The 23270-nt window shown below is 42.4% G+C and overlaps 1 protein-coding gene across 4 annotated transcripts in view; it reads left to right on the forward strand.

The window, feature by feature from the left end:
* Positions 1 to 23270, forward strand: part of LOC117525102 (abl interactor 2-like) — an 82047-nt gene that overhangs the window by 24794 nt on the left and 33983 nt on the right. For 2 of the 4 annotated variants that reach the window (XM_034186938.1, XM_034186940.1), the window contains exons 2-6: positions 5926 to 6093; positions 12582 to 12758; positions 13737 to 13754; positions 14431 to 14531; positions 19705 to 19857. In XM_034186938.1, the coding sequence (XP_034042829.1) occupies positions 5926 to 6093; positions 12582 to 12758; positions 13737 to 13754; positions 14431 to 14531; positions 19705 to 19857 (617 nt within the window). The remainder of the gene's footprint in view (positions 1 to 5925; positions 6094 to 12581; positions 12759 to 13736; positions 13755 to 14430; positions 14532 to 19704; positions 19858 to 23270) is intronic. The other 2 variants (XM_034186939.1, XM_034186941.1) reach the window with 1 other exon arrangement.

The following is a 23270-nucleotide window of genomic DNA, read 5'->3' on the forward strand; positions in this document are numbered from 1 at the left end:
CCCTCTGGTGGCGCTTACCTCGCCTGTGCAGGTTCGGGCACTAGATGGCTCCCTACTCCCTCCGATCACGCATAAGACACCACCTGTAACTCTGATGGTGTCGGGAAATCACCGAGAGGTGATCGAGTTTTTTGTGACTCAGGCCACCTCCCGTGTGGTTTTAGGATTTCCCTGGATGTTGAAGCACAATCCCCGGATTGATTGGCCGTCCGGGGTAGTGGTTCAGTGGAGCGAGACCTGCCATCGGGTGTGTTTAGGTTCCTCGGTTCCTCCCGGCTCCCAAGCTAAGGAGGAGGTCAGAGTCCCGCCCAATCTGGGGACGGTGCCGGTGGAGTACCACGACCTTGTCGACGTGTTCAGCAAGGATCTGGCGCTCACACTTCCCCCCCACCGTCCGTATGATTGTGCCATTGATTTGGTTCCGGGCAGTGAGTTTCCGTCCAGTAGGCTGTACAACCTCTCCCGGCCTGAGCGCGAATCAATGGAGACCTACATCCGGGACTCATTAGCTGCCGGGTTGATCCGGAATTCCACCTCCCCGATGGGCGCAGATTTCTTTTTTGTGGGCAAAAAAGACGGCGGACTCCGTCCATGCATTGATTATAGGGGGCTGAACGAGATCATGGTTCGCAACCGATACCCGTTGCCCCTGTTGGATTCGGTGTTCACACCCCTGCATGGAGCCCAAATTTTCACCAAGCTCGATCTTAGAAACGCGTATCATCTGGTTCGGATCCGGAAGGGAGACGAGTGGAAAACGGCATTCAACACCCCCTTAGGTCACTTTGAGTACCTGGTCATGCCGTTCGGCCTCACAAACGCCCCCGCGACGTTCCAAGCATTAGTTAATGATGTCTTGCGGGATTTCCTGCACCAGTTCGTCTTCGTATATCTAGACGATATACTCATCTTTTCTCCGGATCCTGAGACTCATGTCCGGCATGTACGTCAGGTCCTGCAGCGGTTGTTGGAGAACCGGCTGTTTGTGAAGGGCGAGAAGTGTGAGTTCCACCGCACCTCTTTGTCCTTCCTGGGGTTCATCATCTCCTCCAACTCCGTCGCTCCTGATCCGGCCAAGGTTGCGGCGGTGAGAGACTGGCCCCAACCCACAAGCCGTAGGAAGTTGCAACAGTTCCTAGGCTTTGCTAATTTCTACAGGAGGTTCATTAAGGGCTACAGTCAGGTAGCTAGCCCCCTGACAGCCCTGACCTCACCAAAAGTCCCCTTCACCTGGTCGGATCGGTGCGATGCAGCATTCAAGGAGTTGAAACGGCGCTTCTCGTCTGCACCTGTTCTGGTGCAGCCCGATCCTAGTCGCCAGTTAGTGGTTGAAGTGGACGCCTCGGACTCAGGGATAGGAGCCGTGCTGTCCCAAAGCGGGAAGACCGATAAGGTCCTTCACCCGTGTGCCTATTTTTCCCGCAGGTTGACCCCAGCCGAACGGAACTATGACGTCGGCAATCGAGAGCTCCTTGCGGTGAAAGAGGCTCTTGAGGAGTGGAGACATCTGTTGGAGGTAACGTCCGTGCCATTCACGGTTTTCACTGACCACCGGAACCTGGAGTATATCAGGACCGCCAAGCGGCTGAATCCCAGGCAAGCCCGCTGGTCACTGTTCTTCGGCCGTTTTGACTTCCGGATCACCACCTGTCCCGGGACCAAAAATCAAAGATCGGATGCTTTGTCCCGGGTACATGAAGAAGAGGTCAAAATGGAGCCGTCGGATCCCCCGGATCCCCCGGATCCCATCATCCCGGAGTCCGCTATCATGGCCGCCCTCACCTGGGACGTGGAGAAGACCGTCCGGGATGCCCTGACACGAGACCCGGACCCCGGAACCGGACCGAAGAACAAACTTTACGTCCCACCAGAAGCCAGGGCTGCAGTTTTGGACTTCTGTCACGGTTCTAAGCTCTCCTGTCATCCTGGGGTGCGAAGAACCGTGGCAGTCGTCCGGCAGCGCTTCTGGTGGGCGTCCCTGGAGGCTGACATCCGGGGTTACATCCAGGCCTGTACCACCTGCACCAGGGGCAAGGCCGACCACCGCAAGACATCGGGGTTGCTGCAGCCGCTGCCCGTGCCTCATCGCCCCTGGTCTCACATCGGCCTGGATTTTGTCACGGGTCTTCCGCCGTCCCAGGGAAACACTGTCATCCTCACGATAGTGGACCGATTCTCCAAGGCGGCCCACTTCGTGGCCCTCCCGAAGCTACCAACGGCCCAGGAGACAGCGGACCTCCTAGTCCACCACGTCGTCCGTCTGCATGGGATACCATCAGACATCGTCTCTGATCGCGGTCCCCAGTTCTCCTCGCATGTTTGGAGGAGCTTTTGCCGGGAACTGGGGGCCACGGTCAGTCTCTCGTCTGGGTATCACCCCCAGACCAACGGACAAGCAGAACGGGCCAACCAGGAGATGGAGCAGACCCTACGCTGTGTGACAGCCGCGCACCCGACGGCCTGGAATACCCACCTGGCCTGGATCGAGTACGCCCACAACAGCCAAGTGTCATCAGCCACCGGCCTCTCCCCTTTCGAGGTGTGCTTGGGGTATCAACCCCCGTTGTTTCCGGTGGTTGAGGGGGAGGTCGGTGTGTCCTCGGTCCAGGCCCACCTACGGAAGTGCCGTCGGGTGTGGCGTGCCGCCCATTCTGCTTTGTTGAGGGCTCGGACGAGGGCGAAGAACCATGCAGACCGGCGGCGGGCCCCGGCTCCCACGTATCGTCCTGGGCAGGAAGTGTGGTTGTCCACCAAGGACATTCCCCTTCAAGTGGACTCCCCAAAACTGCAAGAACGATACATCGGCCCATACAAAATACTCAAGGTCATCAATCCCGCCGCAGTGAGGCTCCAGCTTCCGGCCTCACTGCGGATTCATCCAGTATTCCACGTTTCCAGGATTAAACCCCATCACACCTCACCCCTCTGCACTCCGGGTCCGGCGCCACCTCCTGCCCGGATCATCGACGGAGGGCCGGCTTGGACCGTACACCGGCTCCTCGACGTCCGACGGATGGGCCGGGGTTTTCAGTATCTGGTGGACTGGGAAGGGTACGGCCCCGAAGAACGCTCCTGGGTGAAGAAGGGCTTCATCCTGGACCCGGCCCTCCTGGCCGACTTCTACCGTCGCCACCCTGACAAACCCGGTCGTGCGCCAGGAGGCGCCCGTTGAGGGGGGGGTCCTGTTGTGTGGGCCGCTGAAGAGGAGGTACTGCTGGCCCACCACCACTAGAGGGCGCCCTGCCTGGAGTGCGGGCTCCAGGCACCGGAGGGCGCTGCCGCCTTACGGGAACAGCCAGGATGACAGCTGTCATCTATCACTGGAGACAGCTGATCCCAATCACTGAGGAGGTATATCAGCAGGACGGCATCTCCACCTCATTTGCCGAGATATCGCTCTACCAAGGAGGTAACGAACTCAGCCAGCCCTTCATCATTTGTGAAAGGAACGTATTTGATAAGTATCCTAGTTACTAGACAGTGTGGTTTTCTGATTAGAGGTGGAGGTGGTGTTTTCCACCCCACGTGTTGTTGGGTGCAGCCGCACCCACGTCTGACTGTGTCTGTTCCTCGCCAGCAGTACCGGATCCGACGAGCGGAGGCAGAGACCACCTGGGAGTTCGGGACTTGGCGGTTCCAGTATTCCCGGGGTTCGGTGGCAGAGGAAATCGGGTGGTTCCGGTTCGTCTTGGACAGACGTCTCCTATCGTCGAGCCTGCCCACACGACACCGTTGGAATTTAACTTGAGACCGAAATTGTGATTTGTTGTATTTGTTGTGCGTGTTCACAACAGTAAAGCCTTGTTATTTGACTTTCGTCATTGTCCGTTCATTTGCGCCCCCTGTTGTGGGTCCGTGTACTGACACTTTCCCAACAGGCGGCACTGCATTAAAAACTGACATTGTGTTACCGCGTGGGCTCGGGAACACTTCAGAAAACCAGTCAGTTAACATAGTTCGTCGCTACATCTACAAGTGCAAGTTAAAACACTACCATGCAAAGTGAAAGCCAAACAACAACATCCAGAAATGCCACCGCCTTCTCTGGGCCCAAGCTCATTTGAAACGGACAGATGCAAAGTGGAAAAGTGTGCTGTGGTCTGATGAGTCCACATTTCAAATTGTTTTTGGAAATCATGGATGTCATGTCCTCCGGACAAAAGAGGAAAAAGACCATCCAGATTGTTACCAGCTCAAAGTTCAAAAGCCAGCATCTGTGATGGTATGGAGGTGTGTTAGTGCCCATGGCATGGGCAACTTACACATCTGTGATGGCACCATCAATGCTGAAAGGTACATCCAGGTTTTGGAGCAACACATGCTGCCATCCAAGCAGTGTCTTTTTCAGGGACGTCCCTGCTTATTTCAGCAAGACAATGTCAAGCCACATTCTGCACGTGTTACAACAGCGTGGCTTTGTAGTAAAAGAGTGCGGGTACTAGACTGGCCTGCCTGCAGTCCAGACCTGTCGCCCATTGAAAATGTGTGGCGCATTATGAAGTGTAAAATACAACAACGGAGACCTCGGACTGTTGAACAACTGAAGTTGTACATCAAGCAAGAATAGGAAAGAATTCCACCTCCAAAGCTTCAACAATTAGTGTCCTCAGTTCCAAAACGCTTATTGAGTGTTGCTGGAAGGAAAGGTGATGTAACACAGTGGTAAACATACCACTGTCCCAGCTTTTTTGAAACATGTTGCAGGCACCCATTTCAAAATGAGCAAATACTTGCACAAAAACAATAAAGTTTATCAGTTTGAACATTAAATATCTTATTGCCTATAATGTCTGAACGGAAATGCTTTTGACAATAACTACAGATTTTGTTTATTTCTATTTATGTCCAGAGATCAAGGCTCCACCATGTAGAGTTTATTATGTCCAATTTTTAAGGATCCAGTGACCAATTTCATATTTATTTACTTTAAGAATCGATAAAATGTTGTTCAATTTAAATTCAATTTCAATTTAATTGGCTTATAAAGCGCCAAATCACAACAAAAGCCGTCTCAAGGCACCTCACATAAAAAATAAATAAAAATTCAAATACATAATTAAAAACAGAAGTAAAAGAATAAAACAGATAAAAAATAAAAACTATTCATAAGAAAGAGAATAAAAATAGGCTTTGACTTTGACTTAAAAATGTCCACGGACTCTGACTGCCTCACGGTTCCACAGAGCGGGTGCATGATAACAAAAAGCTCTTTTACCTTCTGACATAGAAAACCTGTAAAGCCTACTTTTAGTACACAAAAACTTCACGAGGTATCGATAAGGAATGGGATCGATAAGCGGAATCGATAATGGTATCGATATCGATAAAATCTTATCGATACCCATCCCTAGTGTCTACTGTAGGAAACTGTGTGTGATGTTCTGCAACACCTGTGTTGAAGAACTGCAAGCAAAGTGCAAAGCAAAAAATGTGTTTAAGGTATTGACACATTGTGTTTTGGCTGTTGTTACACGAAATTTTGGATTTGAAGTTTTACTCTAAGCATTTACTTTTTGGCTGTAAGCAGTTGGCAAAAACTGTAATATTTAACTGATCGTTGATTACATTAGCCTAGAACTGTTAAAAATTAATATAGTCATAAGAAATTATTAAAAAATGACATGTTTTTAAGCAGATTAATTGTACTTAAACCAAGTCTATTCATATTTTAAACAATTTAAAAAGTAAGTAAAGACGAGTTGTCTTTTTTTTTACAGTCATCAGTGCACTTTAGGTTCATATCTTAGATCAGTTTGTAATATTAAAAAGCCATTTTAGATGTGAAAAACAAGCCCATGTGATTGGACTGATGGAACTGTTTGGAAAATTTGGATTTTCAGTCTTTTGCTGTATTCCCTCTGATTTGTTGTGTGTGTGTTTGTGCGCCAATTTCTGGACTTCAATGGCTCTTGTCTCTCCTCACAGTCAGAAGATAAGGAGCAGGCCCTGGAGGAAACCAAAAACTACACCACTCAGTCACTAGCCAGCGTCGCCTACCTCATCAACACGCTGGCCAACAATGTGCTGCAGATGTTAGACATCCAGGCCTCACAACTCCGGCGAATGGAGAGTTCCGTTAACCACATTTCACAGGTTGGTGTGAGATGAAGATGAGTGATGAGTGTGAGTGAGGCGTCCAGGGGTCATCCTGAAAAAATGCCCGAGCCACTTCAGCTGGTTCCTTTTGACATGGAGGAGCAGCGGCTCGACTCCGAGCTCCTCCCGAGTGACCGAGCTCCTCACCCTATCTCTAAGGGAGCGCCCAGTCACCCTGCGGAGGAAACTCATCTCGGCCGCTTGTACTCGTGATCTCGTTCTTTCGGTCATGAGCCAAATCAAATGGATTTGATTCATATGTTTTTACATCAGCCAAGCTTGAACCTTCGTGCGCATGCGTGAGTTTTTCCACGCCTGTCGGTTGCGTCATTCGCCTGTGAGCACGCCTTGTGGGAGGAGTGGTCCAGCCCCCTCGTCGGATTTTCATTGTCAGGAAATGGCGGAATGATTTGGGCTTTTTTTCCATCAGAATTTTTTCAGAAACTGTTAGAGACAAGCAGCTGGAAACCATTCGAAAAATTTATCTGGCTTTCGGTGAAAATTTTACGGGCTTCACAGAGAATAAGGAGTGTTAATACAGCTTTAAGGACGCCCCACAATGGCGCACGGCGCGCCGCGCTCCGAGCCGCCATTGAGAGGCAGAAAACACCACATCATTTCTAAACGGATGGCTGTGTGGAGCTGGGACCATTGTGAGCAATTTCTCTGGTTATCACAAGAGCTGGACATCAGCCATTTTCCGGCAGATTTCACTTTTAACAAGAGATTTTGTCATGGAAAGCCGCGCGGAGGCTTCGCGCGTCAGGACCGATTCGCTGATCGAGCGAGACAAAGGAACACCTCCGTTTCGGAGTGCCAGGGGACAAGTTGGGACATGCCCAGCTCGCCACAATTTCTCTTATACTCACTGGGCTGGTAAGCATTGAAAGCCGAGATAGGCATGTCCCAACTTGTCCTTTAATGACCATATGAATTTTTTTGCAAATTTATTAAAAATTAAAAACTTACAAATCACATGTACATAAATATTCACAGCCTTCATCATAAAGCCTTTGCCATGAAGCATTGTCAGGAATATGTTGCCAAGCTTGTGGCATCATATCAAGACTTGAGCAAAGGGTGTGAATACTTACGTACATGTGATTCCTTTATTTTTTTTATTTTTAATACATTTGCAAAAATTTAAAAGAAACTATTTTTATGTTGTCATTATGAGGTGTTGTGAGTAGAATTATGAATTACAAGGAATCTCCTGCTTTTTATTTTGTTAGTTTTATACATTTGTTTATTTATTTTTATTTATTTTATTTATTTCATTCAGTTCCAACTACACAACCAAAAATCATTCCAAAAGAAAACATAACAAATGTAACAATACTCCTGAATGAAAGGGGGTAGAAAGAAGCGAATTTATATTATCTTATTTATACTTATATTATCTTATATTATATTATATATACTTATATTATAGAACTTATATTATCTACCCCTTTTTACAGAAGATTAATTTACAAATTAAATAATAATCACATTATTAACGTTACAATCAGAATGTCTAAAAAAGGAAAAGAAAAATATACAGTAAAAGTATACATATTCAATCATATTATATAATCATATTAATTAATATAATCATATAATCATATTAATTAATATAATCATATTAATTTTAACTGCCTTTTTAAATATATTGCTTGATTTAACTTCTTTAATTTCCTTGTTCAGATTATTCCATAAACTGACTCCGTTGATAGAAATGCAATGTTCCTTCAATTTGGTTCTGAATCTTGGTTTGTTAAATATCTCTGTTCCTTTTAAGTTGTACTGGCTTTCTCTTTTTTTCAAATTCGTTCTGGATGTTAGTTAGTAGTATTTTTTTCTGAGCCTTAAACATTGTCTGTAGAATAGTGTAATCAACCAGGTCATGAAATTTCAACAAATGTAACTGCAGGAATATTGGACTTGTGTGTTCTCTATTATGCCTCCGACTAATTATCTAATTATCCTTATTGCTCTTTTCTGTAAAATGAAAAGTGAATGTGTGAATGTTTTGCAGGCATTTCCCCATATTTCAATACAGTAGGACAGATGTGGAACAATCATAGAACAGTATAATATATATAGTCCTTTCTCATCTAACATCTCTTTTACTTTGTGTAGTAGAGCAATCATTTTTAATAATTTATTCTTTGTATAGTTAATATGTGGTTTCCAACTCAAGTTCTCATCAATCATGACACCCAGAAATTTTGTTTCCATCACTCTTTTAATTTCTACACCATCTAAACTAAATATCATGAAATTAGTTTTGTCAAAGTTGAGCGATAATTTATTAATGTCATGCCAAGTTTTTATTCCCATGAATTCTTTTTTGACTACTCGCAACACGTAAATTTTTACCAGAATAGAAAAATGTGGTATCGTCAGCAAACAGAATACAATGTAACATCTTAGATACATTAACAATGTCATTGACATACAGTGTAAAAAGTTTTGGTCCAAGGATTCGACCCCTGAGGTACCCCACAGGTAACACTTAATAATACAGACCTTACATCGTTTACCTGTACAAACTACACTCAACAAAAATATCAACGCAACACTTTTGGTTTTGCTCCCATTTTGTATGAGATGAACTCAAAGATCTAAAACTTTTTCCACATACACAATATCACCATTTCTCTCAAATATTGTTCACAAACCAGTCTAAATCTGTGATAGTGAGCACTTCTCCTTTGCTGAGATAATCCATCCCACCTCACAGGTGTGCCATATCAAGATGCTGATTAGACACCATGATTAGTGCACAGGTGTGCCTTAGACTGCCCACAATAAAAGGCCACTCTGAAAGGTGCAGTTTTATCACACAGCACAATGCCACAGATGTCGCAAGATTTGAGGGAGCGTGCAATTGGCATGCTGACTGCAGGAATGTCAACCAGAGCTGTTGCTCGTGTATTGAATGTTCATGTCTCTACCATAAGCCGTCTCCAAAGTCGTTTCAGAGAATTTGGCAGTACATCCAACCAGCCTCACAACCGCAGACCACGTGTAACCACACCAGCCCAGGACCTCCACATCCAGCATGTTCACCTCCAAGATCGTCTGAGACCAGCCACTCGGACAGCTGCTGGAACAATTGGTTTGCATAACCAAAGAATTTCTGCACAAACTGTCAGAAACCGTCTCAGGGAAGCTCATCTGCATGCTCGTCGTCCTCATCGGGGTCTTGACCTGACTCCAGTTTGTCGTCGTAACCAACTTGAGTGGGCAAATGCTCACATTCGCTGGCATTTGGCACGTTGGAGAGGTGTTCTCTTCATGGATGATGCGAAGGAGATGTGTTGCACTGCATGAGGCAAATGGTGGTCACACCAGATACTGACTGGTATCCCCCCCCCAATAAAACAAAACTGCAACTTCCAGAGTGGCCTTTTATTGTGGGCAGTCTAAGGCACACCTGTGCACTAATCATGGTGTCTAATCAGCATCTTGGTATGGCACACCTGTGAGGTGGGATGGATTATCTCAGCAAAGGAGAAGTGCTCACTATCACAGATTTAGACTGGTTTGTGAACAATATTTGAGGGAAATGGTGATATTGTGTATGTGGAAAAAGTTTTAGATCTTTGAGTTCATCTCATACAAAATGGGAGCAAAACCAAAAGTGTTGCGTTTAGCTTGATACCCATTTATGAGCAACCCCTCTGATTCCATATTTGTTTAATTTTTGAAGAAGTATAGTATGGTCTAGTATAGTAAGTCCACAAAAATGCTCACAAAAAAATCCTTATTGTCTATTGTCTATTCAGTTAGTTCCATAATTGCCATGACTGTAGAGTGACTAGTTCAAAAACCATACTATTACTTAGAATGTTATATTTATCAAGGAACTTATCCAGTCGATTTACAAATAATTTCTCTAATATCTTGGAAAATTGTGGAAGCAAGGAAACTGGTCTGTAATTAGAAAAGACATGTTTATCCCCACTTTTATATAGTGGAATTACCTTAGCTGTTTTCATGCTATCAGGAAAAGTTCCCGTTGAAAATGACAGATTACAAATATAAGTAAATCGTACAATGACTGATTCAATAATGTTCTTAATTAGAAACATGCCTAGATCATGACAATCTGTTGATCTCTTGCCTACACAACCTCCTACAATGTTCAGTATTTCTTCCTTTTCAACCTTGCCAAGAAAGATGCTGTTCACATTGTCCATGATTAGACTTCCAACTACAGTATCACCCTTTGTTTTTGGAATATTAGCCGCTAAATTTGGGCCCACCCTTACAAAAAAATCATTAAAACTATTCACTGTTTTTGTCTTATCTTGTATGCATACATTTTCTTTCACAAAATAATTTGGAATCATTGGTTTCTCTTTGTGATTTTTTTATTACATTATTAATTACTCTCCATGTAGCTCCTATTTTTATCAAGTAATTTACCATAATATTCCTTTTTGTGCTTTTTTATTATCTCTACTAGTTTATTTTTATACCTCTTATATCTAACCTCATCATCTCGTGACCTTGATTTTAAGTAACATTTATATAAATTATTTTTCTTTTTGCAGGCATTTCTTAACCCTTTGGTCATCCATGGTTTGTCAACAGCATCCCTCCTGGCAAAATTCATCAGTTTACAGTTTTTATGATACAACATTGTGAAAATTTTCATAAGTGCATCATATGCTTCATTGACATCATTTACAAATATTCCATCCCAATTCTGGTTTTTAAGGTCTTCCTTTAGTACCAGTGCTTTTTTTGGATCTGTTTCTGACTATTCTTTAATTGTTGGTTTCCTTAATATTATAGCAATTTTTTTCATATATAGCAAACACAGGTAAGTGATCACTCACATCCGTTATTAAGATTCCGCTCACTACTTTTTCAATGATTATATTAGTAAATATATTGTCAATTATAGTGTCACTCTGAGATGTGATTCTTGTTGGTTTTGATATCATTGGAAATAGACCCAAACTAAACATTGTATCAGTAAAAACATCAAAAGAGTGAAGTCCACTAGGATTATCCATATCGATGTTGAAATCACCACACAAAAACACTTCTTTGGCTTGGTTTTGGTCAAACAGTTCTGTTATAATGTCAGTGAATGACTCTACATTAGTTTCTGGTGCTCTATAGACACAGCTCACAAGTACATTTTTTGATTTCTCATTTACTATTTCCACAGTTATAATTCTCATTATATTATCAACCACTGATGTCATATTGCTAACAACTTTGCACCTCAAGGATGAGTTGATATACAAAGCTACCCCCCCACGTCATTTATTTTTTCTATTTACATTATATAAATCATATCCTTCGATCTGGAATTCATCTAACTCATCATTCTTTATCCAGGTTTCAGACACAGCAATTATAGTAAAATTGTCTTTAAACTGTTTTAAGTAATCTTCTTTTTTAGATAAATTACAATTTAAAATTCTGCTATTAAAGTGTATAATTGATAGGTTACCCTTCATCATTATCTTATTCATAAACTGCTTCTCAGTATAATAATCACAGTTGTTACTTTCAAGTATTGATAAATTGTGATCTGTATCCCTATCTGTGTTGTATATCTTGTCATCTAAATCCTCTACTATGCTAGCATAAGTGACCATGTTTTAGTGCAAGTATCACGCTCTATCAAACACAGAATTCTTGTCAGTGATACTCCCTGAATACTGAGCATGTTCTCATTTATATTGTTCAAGTTCTTTTAGTTCTCTTATCACAATCACCTTTGCTTCCTCTGGTGTTCCCTTCAATCGGATCATTACTTTGCAGTTTCTTGTCCATGTTGCTTGAATTTTGTTCAGTTTTCTCAGGAAATTTGTACACACGTGGACGCAGTTGTTGGCACCCATATATTTTATGTACACATTTTAAAATATGATCAGAAATAAATGCAAGCAAAGCAGTTTTGTTTAATCACATTTTTTTAAATGTCCACAGTTATTTGGCAACAAGAACAAAACAAAATCCTGACATAAAATGTATGCTGGACACAGTTATTGGTACCCTTTGATGAATTTACAGTAAATCATCACTTCTCGAAACAGTTTTCTTTAGACAAGTCAGGGGATGGATACATGAACATTTCCAAGTCACTGATTATGTTGTGGAATTTCTTTACACCAATTATGAAGAAGTCCAACCAGTATGGTTCCCAATAGTAAATCTATGTTGAGCAGACAGTTCTCAAAAACTAAGGGACCGTGCAAGAGTTAGTCAAGTGAGGAAAGCCACCAAGACACCCAGACAACCCTGAAGAACATATAAGCTTCTGTGGCTGCGACTGGAGAAATTGTGCACAGTGCAAGTTTAGAATTTTGTATCAGCTTCATGATGGAGTGGCACAGAGGAGGAATTTCTTAAAAAGAAGATGTGAAATTTCAGCAACAGTTTGGCAGAAGGTACCTGACAGATGGAAGCCGAGCACAGCACCAGTGGGACTTTGTTTTCAAATTTTCTCTCATTTGTTGTCTCCCTTCTCTCAGACTGTCAACATTCACAAGGAAAAAGTGGCGAGGCGAGAGATCGGCATCCTGACCACAAATAAGAACACGACCCGCTCGCATAAGATCATCGCTCCGGCCAATCCCGAGAGGCCAGTGCGCTACATCAGGAAGCCCATCGACTACGGCGTGCTGGATGACATCGGGCATGGAGTCAAGGTGGTAATGATGTTTGTGTGATGGGGTGAGCGATGTGTTTGAGTGGTCAACTGCTCGGTTGGTTTAAAAATTAAAAATAGGCAATACAGGATCATTATCGGCTTCTTGAAGCTCAACCCGTTTCTGGTGCTGCAGCTGGTTAATGTTGCAACCAAGTTACTCAGTGAATAATAATAAGAAGTCGACCGCCATGGAGGACGTGAAGTATGAGAGACAACTGAGAGGTTTTGAGCCTGACCCAGAAAAAGGTTGGTTGTGGTTCTCCATCTTTTACATTCCGAGAATCCAGTATTTCCCAACATTGCACGCTGTGTGTCTAAACTTCACACATTCTTGAAAAATGTTGGTTTCTCAGAATGCAAAAGATGGAGAACCAACACACTACTTTTTCTGAGTCATGCTCAAAACTTCTCAATCGCCACTCGTAATTACTGCATGGCAGTCTTCTTCCAACGTGGCGGTGAAAGGCTTTCTCTACACGTGAAAGTTCTGAGATTTGTTTGGGAATAATTTGAGAGAATTTGCATGTGCAAGGGGTCAGAACAGATGTTGCGTAATGTTGATATAAGTAAGCTGACCGGTTTGGGGAGGGGGGGTGTCAAACCGTACTCAGGCACAATATGAATCAGTCGTACCTGTGCAAACATCCTACAAGCTAACCAGCTCTTGGAGCTTCAAAGCTCCGAAAGCATTTGAAGTATTTCTGGTTCTTGCATTGTTTTCACTCAGTCAGTCACTCACTCTGTAAATCTGAATGCCTGTTTTCTCAGGTTCTGACGTACTGGAGAAGCAGCCGGCATTTTTCCGGCTCTGTCCATCTCACACTTTCTATTATTATTTTGTCTTCAGTATTTCTGTGGGTTTGCTCCTTGTTTTTAGTGGCTGCTGTCTGCATGATGCTGCTGCACTGACACTAACCTCCAGACCACTTATCTTCTCCCCCTCTCCCTTTTTCATTGCTTCCTGTGACGTGTTAAGTGGTTGTTAAAGTTCAAGGTAAGGGTGCACCTCGCAACTGTACCGAGTGACTTTATAAAACATCTGATATGTTTACACCACTGTGATAAGAGACCTGTTAAAGGGCTCCAACTGATGTTCCTTCTGTTCCGCGCTCCAGAGGGGAGGGTTGGGGAGGAGTGGCCGAGGTGTTTTGGTCCTAAGATGCAGGTGTAACTGTAAAAGTTTATTTCAAATCATCGCGGCCCAGCCTGTTTATCTGCCCTTTCCAGAAGGTCTGATTTATAGCAACAGCTTCTCTTGCAATTTAAAAAAAATTGTTAGTTAATCTTCTGTAATTTTTACTTTAAATTGTTCCATAATCTACCACTTAGTGTGGATTTACCCAAAATGGAACAGTTGCTAGTGCCAAATATTTTCACTTTAATTCTGCAATTGAGTTTATTTAAGTTTTATTTGTTTTTGTTTTTTTTTTTTGTAATAGTTTTACTAACAAACTATTTATTTTGTTTTTTGGGGGGTTTTTTTGTAATAGTTTTACTAACAAACTAACACACACACCTGTTGTATTTTTGGGGGCAGGGGGGCGGTATGTAAACTGTTACGAACTATCTATTTATCTGTGTGTGTGTGTGTGTGTGTGTGTGTGTGTGTGTGTGTGTGTGTGTGTGTGTGTGTGTGTGTGTGTGTGTGTGTGTGTGTGTGTGTGTGTCAGGTGAACGGACAGACGAACATGAAACTTGGAGGAATGTCCCGGTCCAACCCGCCCACCCAGAAACCGCCGAGTCCTCCAAAGGCAGCCAAAGGCATCTTAGGGTTTGTACACGACCTGTCAAACACACACACACACAGATTTGTTTTATTTTTTGATCAAAGTGACTGTCTTTATGACCTAAACCTCCGGTGTGTGTCGCTCGTGTTGCATTTCGTGCTGATGTGTCGTCTCGTGTGTAAAAACAGAACATCCTGCAGCAGCATTATGACATCACACACAGACTCATCATGTGTCATACAGGCAAACATTTATGTCACCCAGATGTAGGTGTCACAATCAATCCTTTCTGAACTCTGTTTCATCCCCCCCACACACACACATAATTCTGTCTCCACACTTCTTCTCATATGTTCATGATTCATTTTCTCCTTCCAGATTTCTTCATCTGTATTCACATTACCATGTAAAAATCGCACTCTTGTCCTTTGCACCTGGTGTCGCAGACCGAACAGTCCCCCCTAAAAATTGGTCTGCCTGCCTTCACTATGCATCATTTGAGACCACAGCAGCTCATCTGAGTCTGACTCTCTGAGTCTGACTCTCTACACCCAAAGCACTCAAAGGGAATAATGTGATTATTAACCATCAGATGACAAAGTGAAACCTCTTAAATCATTCTAAAGTCAGTTTTAAGCAGAAACGAGGCGATAATTGATGAGTCTCTACTGACTGGCACAGCTACACGTCAGACGTCTGCTGTACAGCTGTTGCACTCTGATCAGTCTGCCGTCTTTTATTACGAAATAATTCTGAGTTTGTGTGGAAATGATTGTTGTACAAAAGCTTCTGATATCTGTCGCTGAGACAGATGATGACTGGTTGCAGTTTGAAGCAGAAACGAGGTGGATGGCAACTGACACTTGGAAATAACGCATGCGCAGTGAAGGCAGGGCGGACCGATTTTTAGGGGGGACCATTCGGTTGGCGACACCAGTTTAGTGAAATTAAATATTTGCTACAACAGAAATGTTGCTCAGTTAAATTTTATGTACTGAAACATTTAAACTCTGTTTTTGATACATTTTGCTTCACACTTAATATTCTTCACCGTGGTGTCGACAGGAAACAAGTTTTACGTTGTAAATTGACAGCTGTTGGCTCACAAAAGGTCAGCAGAGTTCAGGTCAAATTGATGTGTTTGTGAATTCTGTCACAAACCTCTGCACAAAACAATATTAGTTATCGTAGAAACGTTTGACATTATCTGCCTGAAAGTGTTATGTTATTATTATTCATTATTATTATTATTTAATTATTAATATTACAACCCTTCTATTTTAATTTAGCATTTTGTAAAAAAAAAAAAAAAAGATATTTAATTGATTGATTGATTCAAAGTGTTCTTCAACAGAAGTATCCTAAACAAGCATGTTTGACATACAAAGTCACCCCCCCCCCCCAAAAAAAAAAAACCAGCTCTGTAAAGGTTGAGATGTAAACGATGATCTACCTCATGTGTTTCTAATAAATGCCAGCTGACAAAACTGTATATTTTTGCATGTTCCAGTGAAATTCACATTCGTGTTAAAAAAGAATAAAAAATAAATCAGCTTGTGTTTGTGGGAGGGACGTTAAAATGCCAGAGGAGAGTGGGACTGTGCTTTTGGCCACCCACCAGACTGTCAGCATTTCTGTTCCTCCTGCTGATCAGCCACCTGCTTTTTATTTTTAATCTTAACTGGGTGCTTGTTGGACCTCCCATATTTTAAAGGCCTGGAGGTTTATGATGTACTAATGTATTGGTAGAATATGTACAAAGTAACTAATTAAGATCACAATATAATTGGTATTTGACCAAAATGGAGTAAAGCCAGTTTATTAGTCAGTACCTTGTGTCTACCAGCCAGCATAATTATATATATATACAGTAGTGTTCAGAATAATAGTAGTGCTATGTGACTAAAAAGATTAATCCAGGTTTTGAGTATATTTCTTATTGTTACATGGGAAACAAGGTACCAGTAGATTCAGTAGATTCTCACAAATCCAACAAGACCAAGCATTCATGATATGCACACTCTTAAGGCTATGAAACTGGGCTATTAGTAAAAAAAAGTAGAAATCTACTGAATCTACTGGTACCTTGTTTCCCATGTAACAATAAGAAATATACTCAAAACCTGGATTAATCTTTTTAGTCACATAGCACTACTATTATTCTGAACACTACTGTGTGTGTATATATATATATATATATATATATATATATATATATATATATATATATATATATAGTGTTTTTGAATGGGCGGATATGTGTGTGCTGTCGAGAGGCGCATGCAGCCATTCAAACAAATGGTCGTAGTATAATACAACAATCTGTGAACCGCCACGTTCCCCACACAGCTCTGGGTGACATTCTGCACTGGATGACCTGATGACCTCACTAGTGAGGTCAGGTGGTACCTAGTGTTGCCCTGGAGACAATTACAAGTTGTGTCAAAATTTTGTGTGCCTCGCTCAAGTAACATAGCCTCTAATACGCAAATCAGTACACTGTTGTTTTTGTGATCGTTCTCCCCACTATGGCCAACCAATTTGCAAAGTTTGGTTAGTTTAGGCCCAAGGACCTCGGAGATACTCTATGTCGCCCTGAAGTATTAGTCACATCTGTCCAAAACGGTGTCATTCAGTGGACAAAACTAAAACATATGCCGATCTAAAAGCCACATTTGTTTTTGAAATACTACATAACTGCTTCATGCAACAAGAAGCAAAATCTTGTTGCATACGGTGCCCTACGTTACACATTCATTAATTTTGCTTCATGCAACAAGAAGCAAAATTAATTTAATTGACAGATTATTATTTGGAATGCAAACCCCACATTAACAAGCAGAAGCTAACTGGCTAATTAATGTTGTTGTATAAGGCACAAAGACCTCAAGAGTGAACTGCTTCTTGTTACCACTAAATAGTGGAAAATGTCAAGAAGAAGCTAAATGTGTGGACATTTACCTGAGTAAATGTAAATAAACTCTTTAATTTATTATACATTTTAAAAACACTACAATTAGCCTTACCTTAGCGTAGCAGTCCTCCTCATTGCTGTTCTGGCTTTCCCACAAAGTGCAAACAAATGGAGTGCAGAGTAGTATGAATACTATTTCCCCTATTTACTCAAGTGTATGAAGGTTATTCCCTCTCTTTATTCAAGAGTGTGATCTTTCAGTTTGAGAGCTTGATTTCGCTAGTTCTTTAAGACTCAGCACATCCTTATTCAAATCTTCTTCTTCTTGTTTTTGGGCAGTTGGCATCCAGTTTAATGCTGCATTATTGCCACTTTCTGCCCCCAAGTGTGAATCTCAGTACCTCTTTCAGATCTGTTTACAGGAGCAGCTTGTCGTGCGTGTAGACGGTGCCGTCTTGTGGCCATACATAATAATGCAGTATTTTTCATATATGTCACTTCAAAATATAAGTCGCAACATGACTTGAAACTACAGATGGTGATGTTGACAGTGCTTTGCACAATCAGGTGGGTGATTAATAACCAACCCCAGCAACTTCAAGACATCATGGAAACTAGTTAAACCACATTTAAAAAAAAATTAAAACCACCAGAAATTGTTGTGTGTGGGCCGCTGAAGAGGAGGTACTGCTGGCCCATCACCACCAGAGGGCGCCCTGCCTGGAGTGCAGGCTCCAGGCACCAGAGGGCGCCGCCGCCTGATGAGAGCAGCCAGGATGACAGCTGTCACCCATTACTGGACACAGCTGACTTCACTCAGTACGGAGGTATATCAGCAGGACAGCGTCTCCACCTCAGGGCCGAGATATCACCTTGAGTTTAAGGTAATCACCTCTGCAACAGATACTGTATCTTTGTGACGATACATTATAAACTTTTCAGGACAGCGGAAGGCCAAGTGTTCGGATAAGTACTCACCTTTCCTGCTTCAGTGTGACAAGAGGTGGAGGCGGCTTTGCCCCTCTCATCTACTGGGTGCGGTCGCATCCCAACCTGTGTGTTTGTGTTCTTTCCCGCCAGCAGTACCGGATCCGACGAGCGGAGGCAGTGGCCACCTGGGAATTCGGGACTTGGCGGTTCCAGTACTTCTGGGTTTCGGTGGCAGAGGAGATCTGGGTGGTTCCGGTTCAACTAGGACGGACGTCTCCTACCTTCGGGCCTGCCCACAAGACACCAGCAGATTTCGGCTTACAAATTGCTAATTGTTGTATCAGTTGTGCTATTTTCACAACAGTAAAACTTGTTCTTACTTTTCTCCATTGTCTGTTCATTGCGCCCCCTGTTGTGGGTCCGTGTACCTACACTTTCACAACAGAAATGATAGTATCACCAAAGATCAGCCTCCAGAAAGTGTCCGAGGATGGTTATAGTGCCAGCTTTACTGATGGGATTTTCTTTGCTGTTGCTCTGCTGTTTTACTGCTCTACTGAAATACAGTTTTTCTGTGTAGAGTTCTGGGAAATAATCTTTTTGTCGAACAAAAGGGTTCAGTCTTTGTTGTACGCTGTGATCGTGCTTTATTGTCCTTTTAGCTTGAGGGAAGTAACGTATCTAAAAAAGTTCTCTGACCTTTAAACATGACCTTAACACACTTGACTTTTTCATCATGTGACTGCAGTAAGTCATCCATGAAGGAGAATCCTGGAGACGCCAGCGGCACTCGGACACAACTATAGACTCATGAAAAAAAAAATAATAATGCATAATTATAGTAATAAAGAAAGTTGTAATTTTTCACTTTATTGTGTCTATCCTTTGATCAGGAATCTAATTGGAACATGTTAACTCTACAGCGCCCTCTTTTTGGCATCATCCACACTAATTTAATCAATAATCTGACTTTAATGATAACTAAATTATATAACTGTTCATTCTGTTCTCTTGCAGCTCCTCTACTTGCAGAGCGCCCTCTGCAGCCCCAACTAGTCCCAGCAGAAGACTGCCCCTCCCTGAGCCTGGTTCTGCTGGAGGTTTCTTCCTGTTAAAAGGGAGTTTTTCCTTCCCACTGTAGCCAAGTGCTTGCTCACAGGGGGTCGTTTTGACCGTTGGGGTTTTACATAATTATTGTATGGCCTTGCCTTACAATATAAAGTGCCTTGGGGCAACTGTTTGTTGTGATTTGGCGCTATATAAAAAAAATTGATTGATTGAATTGATTGATTGGTGTGTAGTTGTTTAGTTACATGTGACCTCTTTTTCCTTTTTTTTTTTTCCTCTCAATTCTTTATCTTTTGCATGTGCAGGAGGAACTCCCCGTACAGGACGCTGGAGCCGGTGCGCCCCCCAGTGGTACCCAATGATTATGTTTCCAGTCCGACCAGAACTAACATTCCCGCTGGACAGCTTCCCAGTCCAGGCCGCACCGCCACCCTCAGCCAACGACCCCGAACCTACAGGTAGCAGGGTTACCGTGGAAACCTGTCTGCCAGACCGACACGTGCACGCTCACACGACCTCTCTGACCTTTCCATCTGCTTCATTTAAAACCACACTTTTAACTTATTCTGTGTTTTTTTTTTATGTTTACAAAGAGGGATTCAACACAATAATCTTCCAGTGATGGATTCAAATATTCACATTTTATAATCTTGCAGCAAAAGTGCTAAATATGAAAATATTTATTACATATTACAGTTAGATGGCTGCCAGAGTAAAGTTTATCACCTCATTCAACTTTGCTCTGATTAAGTTTTATTAAAGCAATTTATAAGATGTCTGCTGCTCTGTGGTACGTTTACAGAGATGCAGTTATTGAAAACAACATGAACATTTTTATTTTTGCATCATTCAGCAGTGATGCTTTGGAAGTATACAGTATTTTTGTCAGTATTTTCACACTCCTTCACATACATGTTTATTATAAGATGTGTATTTGATTTCCTCCATTCAGGAGTTTTTTTTTAATTTATCTTGAGAAACAACAAAAACTGGAGTTACTGTTTCTTTTTTTTTCTTTTTTTTTTTTTTTTTTTTGTCGTGACAGAAGCTGAAACTTGCTGATATCTCGTTCACATCTCAGCTGTGTTACTGCTGAATGGCGGCTTCTGCTTCTATCCTCATTTTCTCCTCATTCATTTATTTTCTGCATGTTGCCTCTATACTATTTGTGCTTTTTACATCTTGTGTAGAGGCGCTTTGTGCTCTGGATGGGAAGAGGAAAGAAATATTTTGAATCTGAAGCTGCTGATTTAATATTTCAGTCTATTTTCTGTTATTTGTCACATAAATTTTAAAGTTCAGTCCAGATTTTCTAACGGGAAAATCAGCAAACATTTGTAACATTGTGTTTGTATTAAAACACAGATCTACTGTCTGAAACTTTTTCCGTCCAGTCACCTGTCTCACTCGGACCCCTTTAACCAATCGGACTGTTTGTGTTGCAGCTTTTCTTTGTTTAGTTGCTGCTGCCGACATTAATCTCGCTCACTGCTGCCTTTTACTGCTCAAAACTTCTTTCCACCTAACAGCCGCCGTTTCCTCTGCAGGAAGGTCTCCCTTTATCTGCATCTATATATTTTTTTTTTGTCTGTCTTTATTGTTTCTGTCCGTGAATACCTGGGGCCTGTACTATGAAGCGGGGTTAACTTACTCAGATGTAACTCAGGGTCAACCTCTTAAACCGGGGTTGACAAAACCTGGTTTCCTCAAGTGGTGTTAATCGGTACTACGACGCTGAATAAGATATTGATTTGTTGAACCTGTGTTAACCTAAGTGGAGTTTGTGCGCATTTACATAAAAGGGGCGGGTTGCAGCGCACGTCACCATTTTTTCAATGATGGCGCGGTCACCTTACTTTACCGGAGAAGAATGCACGATTATTATGCGGAGCTACGAGGAATTTAAATTAACGTTAAGGGGGAAACCGAACACATCGTCTGCCAATAAAGCAAGACAGCCTTGTTGGCAACGTATTGCTGATCGGATAAATGTGTAAATACAGTTCAGTTGTTCTCCAAATCTGTTACAGATGATTAACCTGTGGAATGTCTAATATGTGTTTAAAAATGACCTTCTTTCATTAATTATGCCCAGATGCAACACGATTCAGAAGTGGGCATAGGCCTACTAATAAATGTTAGGTTAATTTAATGTTTCCTAAATAGGCTACCTTGACTGTTTGATTGCTATTCCTAATCCTGTCAATATTTCAGCTGTAATAGCAGTGCCAAACGCACCTGGCAGCAGGTGAAGATGAAATATAAAAACATCCTTCAAAACGGTAGGTTTATATTCATAGCTTGATAAGCCCCACTTCGCCTAATTAATGGACATGCATTAGACCTATTTTGATATTAGTAATTACCCGCGATTGCATAAAACCCTTCTTTGATTTGCATTGCGGATAAATGGCCAGGGAAAACGACAAATGCATCCAACAGTTTAGACAGAGCAAGTACTACCTTGCGAATCATACGACATACAGTATTCTTGCTCAGATGTTCAGCATCACCGATGGAATACATAAATTGTCCACTGGCAAAATAGGCACAAGGCACATTATCTGCTGGATCGTCGGGGCATTGTTACACTGTAAAAAATGACTTGTTTTTACAGGAAAACGCTGGCAGCTGTGGTTACCAGGGAATTCCTGTAAAACATCCAGCAGCACAGTAGATAACATTACAGACATAATATGTATATGGATTTACAGTGAATGAACCACGGCTGACTCACATTAAAAGAACTGTTAAATCTACAAACAAGAGCTCTCTTTTTTTGTACATTTAACTGCTGTATTTTTTACAGGAATTCCCTGGTAACCACAGCTGCCAGTGTTTTCCTGTAAAAACAACAGTCTTTTTTACAGTGTACGATGGGTGATGTTACAGACTTCTGGCCCGATCAGCTGACAAAGATAACGAATTCCCTCGGCTGAGAATCTATATCTTTCATAGAGAATATCGTCCGGGTATGTCAGCGGATTCTGCGGTCTTTAAAAACCCTCACCCTGCGAAGAGAGCCCCTCACAATTTGTGCCCCAATATCAAACGGATCATCCAGGTAGGCTGGCATTGTCGTCGGAGTGATTGAAGGTGGATGGACGGTACTTATAAAGGGAGTGGTTAAGTGAAAACCTAAAGCTAACCGAGAACATAACCTGCTCGGAGCAGGTTTGGCACACAGCATAACTTGCCATGGCAGCATACCTCGATCAAAACCTATCCACCTTTCGTAGTACGGGTTAACCGGGAAGTTACTCCACACGTCATCAACTTACTCCCGAAGTTACCCTGATAAGCCGGTAACCCCGCTTCATAGTACAGGCCCCTGCTGTCTCTTCTTCTTCCATCAGCAATTGTGTAGAGTGTTGACTCTCATGTTTAGTCGGAAGGCCTTGCTCTCAGATGTACCAGTTTGCATTCTCAACCCCACCAATGGACATTAAGTTCAAGTGAAGGCTGTAAGGAGGAGATACAAGCACTCAACCTGTGTCACAGAAACAGGACAGAACCCAGGTGCAGGATGCACAACAGTATGTCAGTATGTTGAAAACAAGTGGATGATTAAAAACAGACCTTAAAGGAAAATGCGACTGTGAAATGTGAAAGCACAGAACTGAGGTGAAGAACTCAGATGAAACTCTATCGTAGGACTCTGAGGATGAACTATCAAGGACTGATAGAAAACAGAGACATACATGTGCTGATGGCAGCCTGATATAAGACAGGTGCAGGATTGCAAAAAAAGACTCAGGTGTGGTGACAAAGGAAATGCAGGACAGAGTGCATGCTGACAAACACACAAAGAATCCAAGCAGTTTCACACAGAGGAAACGCCAAAAGAATGCTACACGCGGGGAAGAAATAA

Source organism: Thalassophryne amazonica, chromosome 14 (assembly GCF_902500255.1).
Source record: "Thalassophryne amazonica chromosome 14, fThaAma1.1, whole genome shotgun sequence".
Classification (NCBI taxonomy): Eukaryota; Metazoa; Chordata; class Actinopteri; order Batrachoidiformes; family Batrachoididae; genus Thalassophryne; species Thalassophryne amazonica.